The 14,063-nt window shown below is 49.0% G+C and overlaps 4 protein-coding genes across 4 annotated transcripts; 2 read left to right on the top strand and 2 right to left on the bottom strand.

Moving 5' to 3' along the window:
• Positions 1–2,080: 2,080 nt before the first annotated feature.
• Positions 2,081–5,065, top strand: FSUBG_7689 (aminotriazole resistance protein; the record flags this gene model as incomplete). The annotated part of the gene is made up of 6 exons (XM_036686018.1): positions 2,081–2,438; positions 2,510–2,907; positions 3,292–3,325; positions 3,385–4,171; positions 4,231–4,464; positions 4,522–5,065. 6 exons carry the CDS (start codon positions 2,081–2,083, stop codon positions 5,063–5,065), a joined length of 2,355 nt encoding a protein of 784 aa, XP_036536740.1.
• A 2,008-nt stretch (positions 5,066–7,073) lies between these two features.
• FSUBG_7688 (uncharacterized protein) lies at positions 7,074–8,645 on the top strand (the record flags this gene model as incomplete). The annotated part of the gene is made up of 3 exons (XM_036686017.1): positions 7,074–8,092; positions 8,153–8,200; positions 8,273–8,645. The coding sequence occupies 3 exons, from the start codon at positions 7,074–7,076 to the stop codon at positions 8,643–8,645; spliced, it is 1,440 nt and encodes a 479-aa protein (XP_036536739.1).
• Positions 8,646–8,706: 61 nt separating this feature from the next.
• Positions 8,707–9,902, bottom strand: FSUBG_7687 (CMGC SRPK kinase; the record flags this gene model as incomplete). Its single annotated transcript, XM_036686016.1, has 4 exons — positions 8,707–8,921; positions 8,977–9,145; positions 9,205–9,518; positions 9,572–9,902. The coding sequence occupies 4 exons, from the start codon at positions 9,900–9,902 to the stop codon at positions 8,707–8,709; spliced, it is 1,029 nt and encodes a 342-aa protein (XP_036536738.1).
• Positions 9,903–11,500: 1,598 nt separating this feature from the next.
• FSUBG_7686 (Ca2+ H+-exchanging vacuolar) lies at positions 11,501–13,291 on the bottom strand (the record flags this gene model as incomplete). The annotated part of the gene is made up of 4 exons (XM_036686015.1): positions 11,501–11,540; positions 11,590–12,545; positions 12,593–12,788; positions 12,891–13,291. 4 exons carry the CDS (start codon positions 13,289–13,291, stop codon positions 11,501–11,503), a joined length of 1,593 nt encoding a protein of 530 aa, XP_036536737.1.
• Between the last annotated feature and the right edge of the window lie 772 nt (positions 13,292–14,063).

Raw genomic sequence — 14,063 nt, 5'->3', positions numbered from 1 at the left:
CACAAGCCTGAGAAAAGGCAACATTCCACAAGCCGAATCAGCAAGCACGAAGATAACTAAACGTGTCTCGATAGACACGATGCTATAGAACTGGGGAAAGGATCGGAGTGGAAACACAGATAAGATCAGTATAGAGTGAGATGCATGAGGTCACAATGAGAAGACAACGGACCAGCCCAATAGCAGTACGGCACTCTACTCATGCAGTGCAAGCTAAACAAGCTAGTTGGGACGAATGGATCAAACCATGCCATGGAAAAAAGTAAAGATCTACCATATTGAACTTAGTTCAAGTGTTTTCACCTCATCGGGTTTTAGATATCTCAACAACGAGTGCAATGAACGCCAGAGAGCTCTATCTAGCTCTTAAACACTATTACTCGTCATGAAACTACGCGAACAACATCAAAATTAAGTGAAGCTACGCCCAGTGGCAATGAAAGCAAATCATGAGGGACAGTGCGTGAAGTTTTGTGGCACGTAACCTTAATAGTAAGCTCAACAATTTGCATAGCAATATGAAAAACCTCAGAGACCTAATCGAGTAAGTTCTCTCAGTTCATGAGCATGAATCTGACGTTTTCTCCCTACTTCAGTCAAACTCACTATTGGCCACCCGCCTCCAAACAAACGCGATCATCGCCATCGTAACAATGAATGCTAGATGATTGTGAACACTTTCTTCTGATCAATCATGGTCGTGTCCTCGTCCAGGTTTATACACAGGCCCATGTTAAATGTTCTCCCTTTGAGGTATAGCAGTAATAACAGGGACGTGGTTCGCCAAAAGAAGCTTAACTTTAAGGGTAGGAGCACTAGTGCACCTATTGAAAGGATTTATGGACCAGGGGCTATGGAAATAACAAGATTAGATATTAGCTGGAAAGGCATAGTTCAAGATGGAGAGGCATGTTTGCTAAGCTACCTCAATGGCGAGATCCTTGCTGATGTCCTTCGTTTTCCATAGTCAGCTATCGATACTGTTAAATAGACTTGGCATTCAATCCGAAGGGACGTTCTGGACAAATCAGTTAGACGGACTCATGCTTTTCTCTTTTTTTCCCTTTGGTTCAACAAGCTGAAAGACGCGATATACTCATCAGAAGACGCATTTTTCAACACCCTGAATGACGCGTGTGGGCAAATCATCATGATTTCCCATCGGGCCTACCTGTCATCTTGTAGATCGATCAGTTGTGCATAGGAGCGCATGAAGCACCTGAATGGGAAGCCATAGGCCGGTTTCTGGCGTCATCGCATAAACACCAGCAAGGTAATACAAAAGCTTTATAGAGAGTACTTGAAAACAAGTTCAAGTGGCTTGCACTTTATTTAATACTGATAAACTGAACGAAGTTAACAGCAGAATAAGAATATTTATAATATCGCTAGATAAAAATACAATTAGTAGTTAATAAGAGTTAGACTAAGTATATTAAAAAAAATTATTATTAAAATGGCAAGGCACTAAATACATTACTCTTAACTAAGGCTAAGGAACTGTGTGTTTTAAATATTATATCTTTATTCTTTAATATTTAGGAAAATGGATAGCTATTGAGTGTGACTAATTATTTAGCGGGCTGGAAGGGACGGTTCCTTCCTGATTAGAGATTGCAGGTAGAGCTTAGTAACGAAAAAACATGCCCGTGTGGCCTAATGGCTAAGGCGTCTGACTGTAAGTATCTTCAAGTGCCCAAGTTCGAATTCCTCTAACACAGAATAGTCTAATCAGAAGATTGCGAGTTCGATCCTCGCCATGGGCTTTCTTTTTCGACTTTTTGAACAGTACGAAATAATCAGAATCGTTTTGGCTTTCGAATGCATATTTTTCGGACCCATTCCGACTTGAAATGGTGGAGTTGTGGTGGAAAACGTTTTTGGTGTTGAGATATTAGGCGTCGGCCAAGTCACGTGGCCGCGACATTCCCCACGCGCGATGATGACGTTTGGATTCCCAACGATATCAACGTAACTAACTACTCCCTACATGAAACTTATTTAAACTAGTTGACTAGCTCAATAGTCCGCCTATCTTTCAATTGTCTTTCATACCAAGACTATCTGTGTTCAGATTACGATGAAAACTAGGAGCGGAACCGACACTCACGAGGATAACGCCACCTCGCGCGGTCACAAGAGACAGTCGAGCAAGACGGACTCTGCGCCAGAGCCCAAGACCAAACAGGCCAAGACAACTGATGCTCGCCCTTCGACGCCAGATGGACAGAAGCCCACACTTACAGAGAAAGACCTCGAGTTCGACTTCGACCACTCTCAGATCCGGGATCCGCGAGCAACGCCGGGTCGCGTCAAGCGTCCCCGGTATGAGGAGCGCGAACTAGGTGAGGACTTTCTGTCAAAGTTCCACATCCCCAAGCATAGAAACAAGCATACGGACCCATTGTATTCATTCTACGATCTACATCGATGTCACCGTAAGGGACCAGATGGGTCCCCGACCTACGATAGCGCGGGCTTTCAACTCGACTATGAAAAAGTTGCCAAGTGGATGAAGCCAGTGGCCTACAACAAGAAATCAATGGTCAATGGCATGGAGCGGCTTTGAAGAGAGTCGAAGATGAGACCAAGAAAATCTACGACAGCTTCTTTATCGATGGAAAGGGCCCTGAGGGTGAAATGGGCAGCACGCAGGTCATGGATCAGATCAAAGATCAGGTCTCCAAGGATCTCGGGGTCCCCTGGCACCAGATCGATCCGAAGCAGCTGAAGAAATGGGAAGATCAGGGGTTTGCCAAGGTGGACGCGGATAAGTGGTGGCATCGGCCAAATCAAGTTGAGCGCGATCGCTTCATGAAGATGCTAGGCGGGGCTTCTCCGGAAGGATCTATAGCCGTGAAGTGGGCTCAGATGCTAGAGTGTCTTATCTCTCGGAGCTATGGATTAGTACTGCAATTCCAGTATAGCTTTGTTTATCATTCCTTCACCAGGGGTCACAGAGTGCCAGCTAGTGAAGGGATCTAGCAGACTGACGTTAGATATCTGGATCTCTGACTAACGGTGCAACCACTACGTGCAGATATTCATTTGGTCGGCAATTTGAATGTCCCGACCGCTCAATATGGATGATGAAAACTCGGTTTCGGTTAAAGTGGATTAGACTAAGCTGTCATTCTTAAGCCACATTAGCGCTGACTCCGGGGCCCTAGATCCCATCGCCTCGAGGACAAAACGACCCTACGAGTCTCCCTTGCATGACATTCCCCACATCAAAAGGGCGCCAATTCTACACGCCCTTGTGACGTTTTACATGGTGCTTATGTCTCATAGATAAAATACAACGTCGAGATATTTGGAATTGAGGGTATCACATCGCAAAGATATATCACATTTCTTCAACTGCCGAAGAGAAACAGACCACAGAAACAATGGCCACTCAGACTCAGACACTGCTCGAGGATGTGCTGCCCTCAACTGCCGAGGCACAGAGTTACGTGGACTCTCCACCCAACGCCGTCGCCAGCAGCAGCACCCCAGCAGCATCTCGTCTACAGAAAATAGCAGTGACATTCCAACTGTCCGGCGTCAACTTTGCAGCCAGTGCTACAAACGGCCTCATCGTCGTGGGTCTGCCCCAAATGACCGCCGACCTCTCCCTACCCCCATCCCTCGCCTTTTGGCCCTCCTCCGTGCAGGGTCTCGCGACGGCCTCGACGCTGCTGCTCGCGGGTGCCCTCGCAGACGTGCTAGGCGCCAGGTCCGTCGATCTGCTCGGCTGCATCCTCAGCGGCTCGCTCATGCTGGCCTGCGGATTCGTCCGCGCGGGCGAGCAGCTAGTTGCGCTAAGGGCCCTACAGGGCGTTGCGCTTGCGCTGCATCTCTCGAGCTCTGTGGCGCTCGTGACGAGGACGCTGGCGCGGGGACGGGGGAGGAATCTTGCGTTTGCGTGTCTGGGGTTGAGCCAGCCGCTGGGCTTCTCGTTTGGGCTCGTTCTTGGTGGAGTGCTGGTTGAGACTATTGGCTGGAGATCAGGTTGGTTTCTCTACGGTGGTATCAATCTTGTCTTGTCCGCTGTGGGCTTCTGGTCTCTGCCAAAGTCCGAGCCACTTGGAACGTTACAGGATGTAATTCAGAGCGTTGCGACAAAGATTGATTGGCTCGGCACTCTTCTCGCTTCAGCTTTCATGGCACTGCTGTCATACTTCTTAGCGTACGCCACCGTCACCCGTGTCTTAATTCAACGGCATGGCATAACTGACGGTCTTGTAGCATCATCAGCACAGATGTGTATCGCATCAAAGACGCAAGCAGTATTGTTCTTCTAAGCTTGAGTCTTGTTGCACTGCCGCTCTTTGTCGGTTGGATGCATCTTCAGGTGAAAAGGGGTCTACCGGCCTTGATACCAAATGCGTTCTGGCGGAACCACTCTTTCACCACGATCTGCGTAACCATAGCCTTATCCAACGCTGTCATAAACTCTCTAGAGCTATTTGCGAGTCTATTGTAAGTGTTAAACCCGAATGACAGTTTTGGTACCCCACGTTGTTAATCGTGGCCCAGCTTCCAAGAGGTCCAGCACCTATCAGCTCTCAATGCAGCTCTTCGCATCCTACCTAGCGTCGTGGTGGGTATAGCACTCAACTTCACAACAGGCTTGGTTGTCCACAGGATCCCTGCTATATGGCTCGTTGTTATCACATCTGTCCTCACAGCAATCTCGCCTCTGCTCATGGCACTCATCGACCCCGCGTGGACGTACTGGACAGCTGCATTCTTCGCACAGGTGCTCATGCCCTTCTCAGCAGACGTCCTCTTCACTGTGGGTCTGATAGTAGTCACTGAAACCTTCTCCGAGGACAAACAGGCGGTGGCCGGGTCAGTGTTCAACGCAGCGTCCCAGTTTGGAAATGCCATGGGTTTAGCCGTGATGCAGGTTATATCAACCCTTGTAAGCAAGCAACATGCAGGATCGAAGCCAGCTGAGGCTCTTCTTCAGGGCTACAAGGCAAGTTTCTGGGCCATGTTCTCATTCATGGTTCTCTGTGCTCTCATTGGAGGCGTCGGCTTGCGCAAGGCCGGCAAGGTCGGTCTGAAGCAAGAGTAAAAAGGGGGCGCTGGACAGCTACAGAAGCTGCGGGCGACGATCTCCCTAGGAGATGTCAAAGTGGAATTTGGTGACATCTCGATATAATTCTATTGAATGAACGGGAGATGGTCCTTGTTCCGTCGTAATTCGGGGCGGGCTCGCGAACCTAGTCGGCTCCCAATTGAGTTATTGTGTCCGACATGGGTCCTTGGCGTTAGGTTCAGCTTTCAGAATACTAGCAGTGTCGATCCCACGGGAACGTGTCTTGGAGTTCAGCTGTCGCGGAAATACCTACTCAACGATCCCTGGAGAGGAATGGTAATTCCCAAGATTCATTTCCTGAATAATTCCACGATCAGCCCTATCTAATACCTGTTTCATCGTTGGTGGTGTGCCGTGAAAAAAGGTTTACAGTGGCCTTGCCGGAAGTTCCTCACGGAAGTTCCGTTGGCCCCCGACGGGTCGTCAACTAAATGTGCCGCCGGGTAGTTAATAGCCAGGCTGCCAGGGTACGCCACCCACGGACAAAGTCGATTTGAGTGGGCTCTGATCCAGTTACAGTCTACAGAGGGATCCGCTGCGGCTCTTGCTCCGACTCTAAGGGCCTAGACCGTCCATGGCATCGACGCGCTAGTTCGTGTAAGGGAACGATCTTAGGGCTGTTGGGGGCGTAAACGCGCGTTCTGTAAGTGGCTTGCTTTGGTGGTTTTGGGGGTCGGCTCACCTACAGTGGCAGAAGGACCAGGTATTTGGGGTAGTCTTAAGGTATGGTTCAGCCATCAATTTACTATCAATTAAATTAATTTGCGAGACATTGTTTGTGATGAGTGAGACAATTCCGTTTGACGCTTGCCTGACGATTGAATGACCTCGGCACAATACCATTGCGACTTGGATAGAATTCCATTCATCAGCGATCAAGCACCTCGCTTAGTGGGCGGATTGGGGGACTTTCAGGCTGTCTGGTAGTGAAGGGAACGCGCAATAAACGCCAAACTGACATTCCACGCCACGCCTTGTGACATCCCATCTCATCCCATTCCTTGATCTAACGTCAATCGTCATTGATCGTCCCAATACGGAAGGGAATTATACTTGGCTCTAGACTCCTGCAAAGCTGAGATCCCTGCCGTGAATCAGTCAATAGGATCGATAACCGTCATGATCTTGTAGTGTCCAGCAACCAAGAACCTGAATCGCTAATCTCGCATGCATGACTGACACCTCTAGTTATCCAAGATCCAAGCGTGTCGAGGTACAGACAGCTAGGATCTTGCTTATCTTGATTGCCCAGAGCCGCGTCGCAGGGTGAGGTGAGGTTACTTTGAGACGTGAATCGGGACTGGTTTGCGAGTCAGTCTCGAAGCGAAACGTTGCGCCCCGTGGAGATCCTGCGGGCCCTTGGCTTGGCCCTTAGGAACTGCCTGAGAACCGGAAACTCCAAGAGACAGCCAAAGACATGTGGCCGCAGACTAGAGCTGAACGGACAACGCCACGAATGAGCACCCTAATCCCAGTGCCGAGCAAATCGGAATTAGCCGTTGAGGGTTTAGCGTCTGCTTATTGCTGATTACATCACCTACCAAATCTCGGTGTTATCCCTTTCAGCTCCATTGTGGCACTCTAGCGCTGAAGCTTGTTTTCCCTGGCATGAGCATCGAGTTAAAGCCCTTGAGGCACAGCCCAAACAGAATGGCCTGCCCTGCCCTGGTCTGGTCTGCCCTGGCTGCTGGGTAAGGTGCCCTACCATACCAATACCATATCGACCGTTCATCGGTACCTAAACTACATGACTTGGAGGGTTAGGTAGTGTGAATCGATCAAAAGCCCGTGATCCGCTTCCCCAGATTCACTTCCACGAACCCCTCTCTCTCCATCCATCTCATCCTCCCTAGGTACTCTGGGATGTACATTAAACGGCAGACTAGCTTCCCCTCTCAACGGATATAAGTCTGTCTGTTGGTCCGGTCGCATCTTTTTTCCCATCCTCTTGTTTCTGCCCCCATCCCTGAAGGCGATCATCACCATGTATAATGAAACCCAAACCTCGACTGCCGAAGCCCGTCGGCTCAAGAAACGGGAGCTCGATCGCAAGGCCCAACGCCTGGCGCGCGAGCGAACAAAGAGCCGCATCGCTCAATTAGAGAGCATGGTCGACAATCTTCGACAGGACGACTCTAACGCGCAAATAGCTACCTTGATGGACCAATTAGGCAAGGTCACCAAGGAGAGGGACAATTTATTACAGGTGCTCGATTCTTTAGGCTCCACGATCCGCCGGCACATTGGCGATACCAACAGCGCCACCAGCACGAGCGAGCCACGATCAGAGACAAAATCCGAGTCGCCGGCTTATGCTGGACAATCACAGTCAGCATCAAACGAGCGAATAGTCCCAATCATGACCCAAAGGGCAGCCTCAGAAACAAGCAACTCTACAATACTAGAACTCCCCATCAACCACAACCACAACCACGGCCATCCTCCCCCGCACGACCCCTTCTCCTACGACGGCTGGAACTACGCCGTGTCGACAGAGCACTACCCTACCTCGATGGCCTTCGACAACTCGATCCTCCCTCCCGCCGGCAACGGCTTCATCCCCATCCAGCCTCTCCTCCCAAACCTCCCCCCAACACCCGAAGAGGACGACGTCATCATCCCCAAGGCCCCCGTGCTCTGCCACTGCTCCAGCCCGACGAGCTGCGCCTCGGCCTACCACGACGTCAAGCCCAACATCTGGCGCGCCATAAACGAAGTCCTCGTCAAGCCCACAAAGCTGTCCGCTGAGGAGCTCGCGATCGAGGAGTACAACGCGGAGGATATACCCGTGCGCGCACTGATTGAGGGCTGGGATAGCATCGAGCGCGCGGGCAAGATGACGCCGACGTGGCGCAAGCTGCGCAGGGCGGATGAGCTCTGTTTTACGAATTGTGCGGATACAGAGCGTTTGGCTGCGATGAGGATATGTCATCTCTTGATCACGTATCACGGCGATCCGACAATGGAGAGACGCGCTACTTTACCGCGATGGTACTGGAACAGGTGCGACAAGCCAATTAATTAATTCTCCACGCGAATGCGCCAAAACTAACACATTCACAGGCCATCGCAAGTGCTACCACATTCATACGGCATTGACTTTTTCGTCTGGTAAGTGCAACTCAACTCGATTCAATTCAATTCGATTCAATTCACCACCACAAAAACTAACCCCACCCGTAGGCCCGGTCTCCGCGAGCGCCTCATTTTCTCCCAACACCAATACTGCAACAACTCCTTCTGGGAGCTTCTCCAATCCAACCTAAAAATCCTCTGGACGGACACCTTCCAGGACACATTTTACCACAACGCGCACACGGGCAAATACCACATATCGCCACTTTTCGAGCAGCGCATCCGCGACATCAACGCCTGGACCATGTCGACCGACTTTTTCCAGCACTTTCCTGAGCTGAGCGAGGATATCCCAGCATATATGGGAATACCAGCTTCTATGGGGGGAGTGCATCCATCCGCCGTTGTGCCGTCGAGTAGGAGGCGGTATGAGGATGATGAGAGCAAAGTACATAAAGGACAGAGGGCAGCTATATGTTAGCGGTAGAGACTCTTCAAATGATAAGCGAACGGAATGATGTACAGATTGAGTCTCTGTGATTTTATTGCTTTGACTGTGTTTTCCAATCTTGAGGAAAGTCTTTGTAGAGCCATGGGTCGTCCAAGAGCTCTTTGGCTGTACTTCGATCCTCGGGGCGCCAGGTCATCATTCTCTTGACAAAGTGGACGAATCGTTGTCTTTCCTCAACAGCCATGCATGTGAACGTGCTCTCAAGGTTGAAATTACTGGGTATAAGGCTCGGGTCTTTCAGCTCTCCTGGTCATGCGTCAGTAGGCATTGCCCTGGCAAGACATCCGGTACAAGTACATACCGTGCTCCTGATAAAATAAGGCTGATCTTCTCCCTTTTTTCAAAAGATCTTGAGGGGCATGACCAAGCAGGGCGGTGATCTGCGCCAAATGGGTCAAGTCATCGTATCCCATCCCGTCCCCTAGAGTCACAGGGCTAAAGTGGCTTTTCTTTTCAAGCAAGTCCCAAAGCTATCAAGCGCATTGTCAATCACTGTTTGTCCCGCGTGACACGGGAGGGAGATCTTTACCATTACCCCAAGGCTCCAGATATCTGCAGAGTAGCTGTACCCAGAGTTGAGGATGACTTCTGGCGCTCGGTATTTCTCTCCTTGAATCGCACCATAGTGCAACTTCCCTGGTGTTGAACAAACTGAAAGATCAAAGTCAACGAGCTGTATGATACCCGTTGATCGAGTAAGCGGTCCGTAGTTGTTTCGAGACAAATAAATGGTCCGATCGTCTAGTTGCTTCTCGGGCAAGGGATTGTTGTACTCTTCGATGGCGTCCTTTTCAAAAATCTTGGGATCTTCAATTCTTATCATGATGTTGTCGGGTTTGAGATCTGCAGTAAGTCTTATGAGCATCGTAGACCTGGCTCACTATTAATTCACTTACCAGCGTGAATGACATGACACTCTGTATGCAGATAGTCAAGCGCCAGAAGTATCATCTGAAGCAGAATCTTCAAGATGTCTGGAGGGATGACACCTCCGATGTATCGGGAGCAGTATAGCCAAAGCGGCTCACGCAAAGGCTCCAACACGAGGCAAGGGTGACTGCCATATGGACTTTCGAGGTTGAAAGTGTCAGTAAGTTTTTGAACGAAGTGCCATCCATGGTGCTTAGAATTTGTTCGGTTGAGATGCTGGAGGATCTCTATCTCATTTTCGGCAGAGGCTCGTCTCTTTGAGCTCTTGGTTGCCTTGACTTTGATAGCAACGTACATCTCTGAAGACCACTTCCATCTAGCAGAGTCAGTTCATGTCTTATATCTCAGATCCTATGAGCTTTGAATGAAAAGCCTACCTGTTCAGATCTCGAGCAAGCCAAACGGTCGAATTAGCCCCATATCCCAGCTTGGTCGCCACCTGATACCTACCATTCAGCAGTTGCCCCAACCTAATAGGATAAAATCTGTCCGGACTGTAGTTTGGGGTCCTTTCTTCTTCGATAGGACATGTAGGATCAAGCCCTGCTGCAGGTATGGCGCACGGCGGCCAAGGTTGGTGGTATAACGCCATGAAGGGCCTGGACCTGATCGTTACCTCGTGGCTCGTTGATTGGGGTGCGAAGTTGAACAAAGCTTGGTATTGTCCTTAGGAAGCGCCATATCATGCGTCAATATCTTTGATGCACTGTCTCTGATGATGACGAGAGAGCGGGATTGAACGAAAGTGGCGTCGATAAGCAAAAGTGGGGCGGGTTTGTTCACAGCCAAATTGATTGTTGATTGTTGTTTGACGCCTCCATAAGTCACTGCCAAGACTGCGTAGGTAGAAGAGGCCATTATACCTTTATTCTTGAATAGAATTCTATGTAGATAACAAGTCGTTTGTAATAGCTACGCCAATGCTGGTGATCTAGTAGCCAAAAAGTCTGCCTAAATACGATTAAAATGCAACAACTTCCTCTGTCCATCGTTTTCTCACCTGGGGTACATATGCATGGTGTTTGCATCTCTGCCTAGTCATAAGATTAATTCTTATATTGTTGGTTTCGTTCCTTTGTTCTCCCCTCCTCGCGCCTTACTGGTCAGTCAGAGAACAACATGAGAGAATGGTGTCTATTGTAGTAGAACCCAAACTATACAAGGACATGATCCCAAACGTCAGGGCGACCGTCTAACCGTCTCTTACCCTCAGCATGATTCAACGTCCCTTGAAAAATCTTTTGGGTTATCCTCTCATTTTCGTTTTCAAGGGCTGCAGTCCTATAAATCATTACGCACTCCAAATACGTCACGCAGTCAATATGAATACAAAGCTGAAGAAGGATGCCAATACTGTGTTTATTCCGTAAGTACGAAACGATACATTAGACAACATCACCAAGCCTCCTTCCCAGCGGCCGACCGCATACCTCTAGAAAAGATCCATCCCTGCGCGTTAATGCAAAGATCCTCAAGGACGACAAGGCTCTTACCTCAGTTCACGCGTACAAGGATTGTAGGGTCAAATATTCCAGGGATGCTTATCATCAAGCTCAGATAGATTTGCCAATGAGACTCGATAAGGGAGGACGTTGGCTGGCTGTTGGTGAGGATGCCAACTTGATAAAGGAGGTTCTGAAGAGAGAAAGGCCTGCTTCGAATTGGTGGAAGTCTATTAAGTGGACTCGCCGAGGGAAGAAGTGAGGTTCGGTTGCAACATCTACAATGCGACCTAGAAGTGTGGATGGATTATAGTAAGGGCATGGAGTATGATCGTTTTCCTAAACATGAAATTGGTTGAGTATCAACATGAGAAAATTGAGGTGAAATTATATGCTTTATGAATCTAAGTCTTGATATTATCATTATGACAATTTCCTTTCTCCCCATCTGCTTCATTTTGTCTTGCCATGCGGCTCATAGTATGCACCAAGACTGCAACCTGTTAGCAAATATCTTCTCCCAGAGGTCAAAAGCAACTTACGCAATGATGACATAGCAGGCAAACATCAGAGCGCCTTTCAGGCCTATAGCTCTGATGGCAGTGCCCGCACGACTGAGAATCAGTAGGTTGATCAATAGACCCGATCCAACCAGTGTCGTGGTTTCGAAGACGTTGAACGCCATCTCAAGATCCCGACCAAGCATCCAGGCTATTAGGACCGTCAACGGTGCTACACAAAGTGCGATCTGAATTGCTGATCCGACAGCAACAGAAATAGCAAGCTCGAGCTTGTTTCTCATGGCGACTGTGACAACGGTCACATATTCGGCAATATTGCCGACTACTGGAAGAATGATCAACCCGATCAAAGCTTCCGATAGACCACCTTCGTGAGTAACATCGTCAATCGTCTTGACGAGAAACTCAGCATTCATCGACATGAGAGCCGATGAAACAAACAGAACCGTAACAGCAGCGACAGTGCCGCTAGTACTGGAAGGATGCGACGGATGACCCGGTACGTCCGGTCGTTCCATAATAGTCGTTCTCGATTGAGCACTCCCAACCGAAAGGTCCCGCATCTCCGAACCATGAAACTCAGTCCTCGAGCCAGAACGCGAATGAGATCGTGAGTTCCCTCTCGACCGATGCGACAAATTAGCACGAGTCGTCTCTCTCTTCCCCCGCTCCTCCTCAGCTTCCGCAACGCTCATCGTATCAAGCGTCGTGCTCCTCGCACGCGTCGGAACTTCCTGGTCTGCAAATCGAATAAGTCTTGCACTGTGAGACGTCGATCCCTGATTTCGTCGGTGTTGATGATGCTCTGTGTGTAGTGGTTGTAATGGAATTGCTGGTGCTTCGACATGCTTGGGTCTCATCTCATACGCGAAATACACGATATAGATGACGAGGACTACTAGCGATGAAGCGCGGCTCATGCTCAATGCGGCTTCGCTCTTCTTTCCTTTCATCTGGAAGGTATAGTCAAATGCCGTCTGTTTAGGTCAGTAGTTTGTATTAGTGAGGGGATGGGTGAACTTACGGGAATGAGAATGACAAATACTGAGACGAAGAGGAGAGCGGCCAGGAGCTCTGACTCTTCCATGCTGCTGTGAGGGTCGATATTGGACATGCTGCTTGCAAAAAGCGCAGAGCCTAAGATGAGAAGAAGGTTCACGAGAACACTACCTAAAATCGATGCTTGAACGATGCGAATATGGTTATTCACCAGTGCAACGCTATCAAAGTCAGTTCTCAGCCTCACCAAAACCCAATCTCATCTCAACTCACACCCTGCATCAAATTAGCAAAATCTCTCAAAATCTCACAGCAAAACTCACAAGATAATCAACTCAACAAGGTTTCCAAGCGTAATGTTCAACAGCGCACCGATCGTGTCTCCCGCATCAGCAGCAATACGCTCCGTCGCCTCCGTCAGCATAACAGAAAGCGGCACGATAGCAATCGCATTCGTCATGAAAATCGCCAGAGGATTAATCTGAAATGAATGTGCCGCCAATCCAATCGGTACAAAAACCAGCAACCAATTCAATCTCGATGCAACAACCGTTGATCGAATCTGACCGAAAAACGAGACTCCCTCATGGTGGCTGCTAAAGTCGAATTGCGTACGGTCAAGAGGCGGTGACTGCGTCTCCAAATCATTTGAATTCGAAATTCCAAGCTGTTGATACCGAACGCCATCTCCTAAACGCGATGATGCACGAAGCGCTCGTTTCATGGTGTCTTCTCACAATCAGTTTGTCCCGTTCATCTCGTTTAAAAAAAGGGGGCTATGCGCGCACCTCGTATACTGAAATCGATGCCATGGTGATTCAGCGGGTCAGGCGCGTCATCTTCATCTTCGCTCGCACTTGACGGTGAGCAGTCATTGTATCTGGTGGTCTCTGTAGCGAGAGAGGGACTCATTGAGGGTGAAGAGTGAGTTTTGTGTAAGAAAAAGAGATGGAATCAAGAATGTGAATTGAGAAAGGGGGGTCACATAATTTAAAAGGAGGCCTCGCGATAATTTGATCGCTAAACAAGGCCGCGCTAATAAGCACTGTTGTCAATTTACCCCTGATTTCTTAGGCTGGGTACTTGCGACGATAATCCCAAAATTCCTACAGAGTACCTGCCTTGTTTTTAATTGATAACATTGGGGACGTGAGGGGACCCTCAGTGGATAAGGATAAGGGTAAGGTACTGTAGCGAGCGAGCGATTTTAGCGTCACGAGCAAGATCTGTCTGGTCTGTCTGCATTGCATACAGCGCCGCCTCTGCGCCATTTATTCCATTCGTCTACCCTTTTAGCCTGTGATTGTACAGAATATCTTGTTTTTTTTACTCTGGAGATCGTTCTATTGAGCTTCTAGCCTCGAAGGGAGGGGAGAAAACGCCCCCTGGTCAAACTCTCGCGGGAGATGACGGTGCCCCGCATGGAGGGTCCAGCCAAGCTAACGTTGAGCATTGACGAGGTAAATCCTAATTAAAATCTGTTTAAAACCGGGGGG

This window comes from Fusarium subglutinans, assembly GCF_013396075.1.
Source record: "Fusarium subglutinans strain NRRL 66333 chromosome Unknown NRRL66333_c0000100, whole genome shotgun sequence".
NCBI classification, from domain to species: Eukaryota; Fungi; Ascomycota; class Sordariomycetes; order Hypocreales; family Nectriaceae; genus Fusarium; species Fusarium subglutinans.
This window is presented reverse-complemented; position numbering and strand designations above follow the sequence as displayed.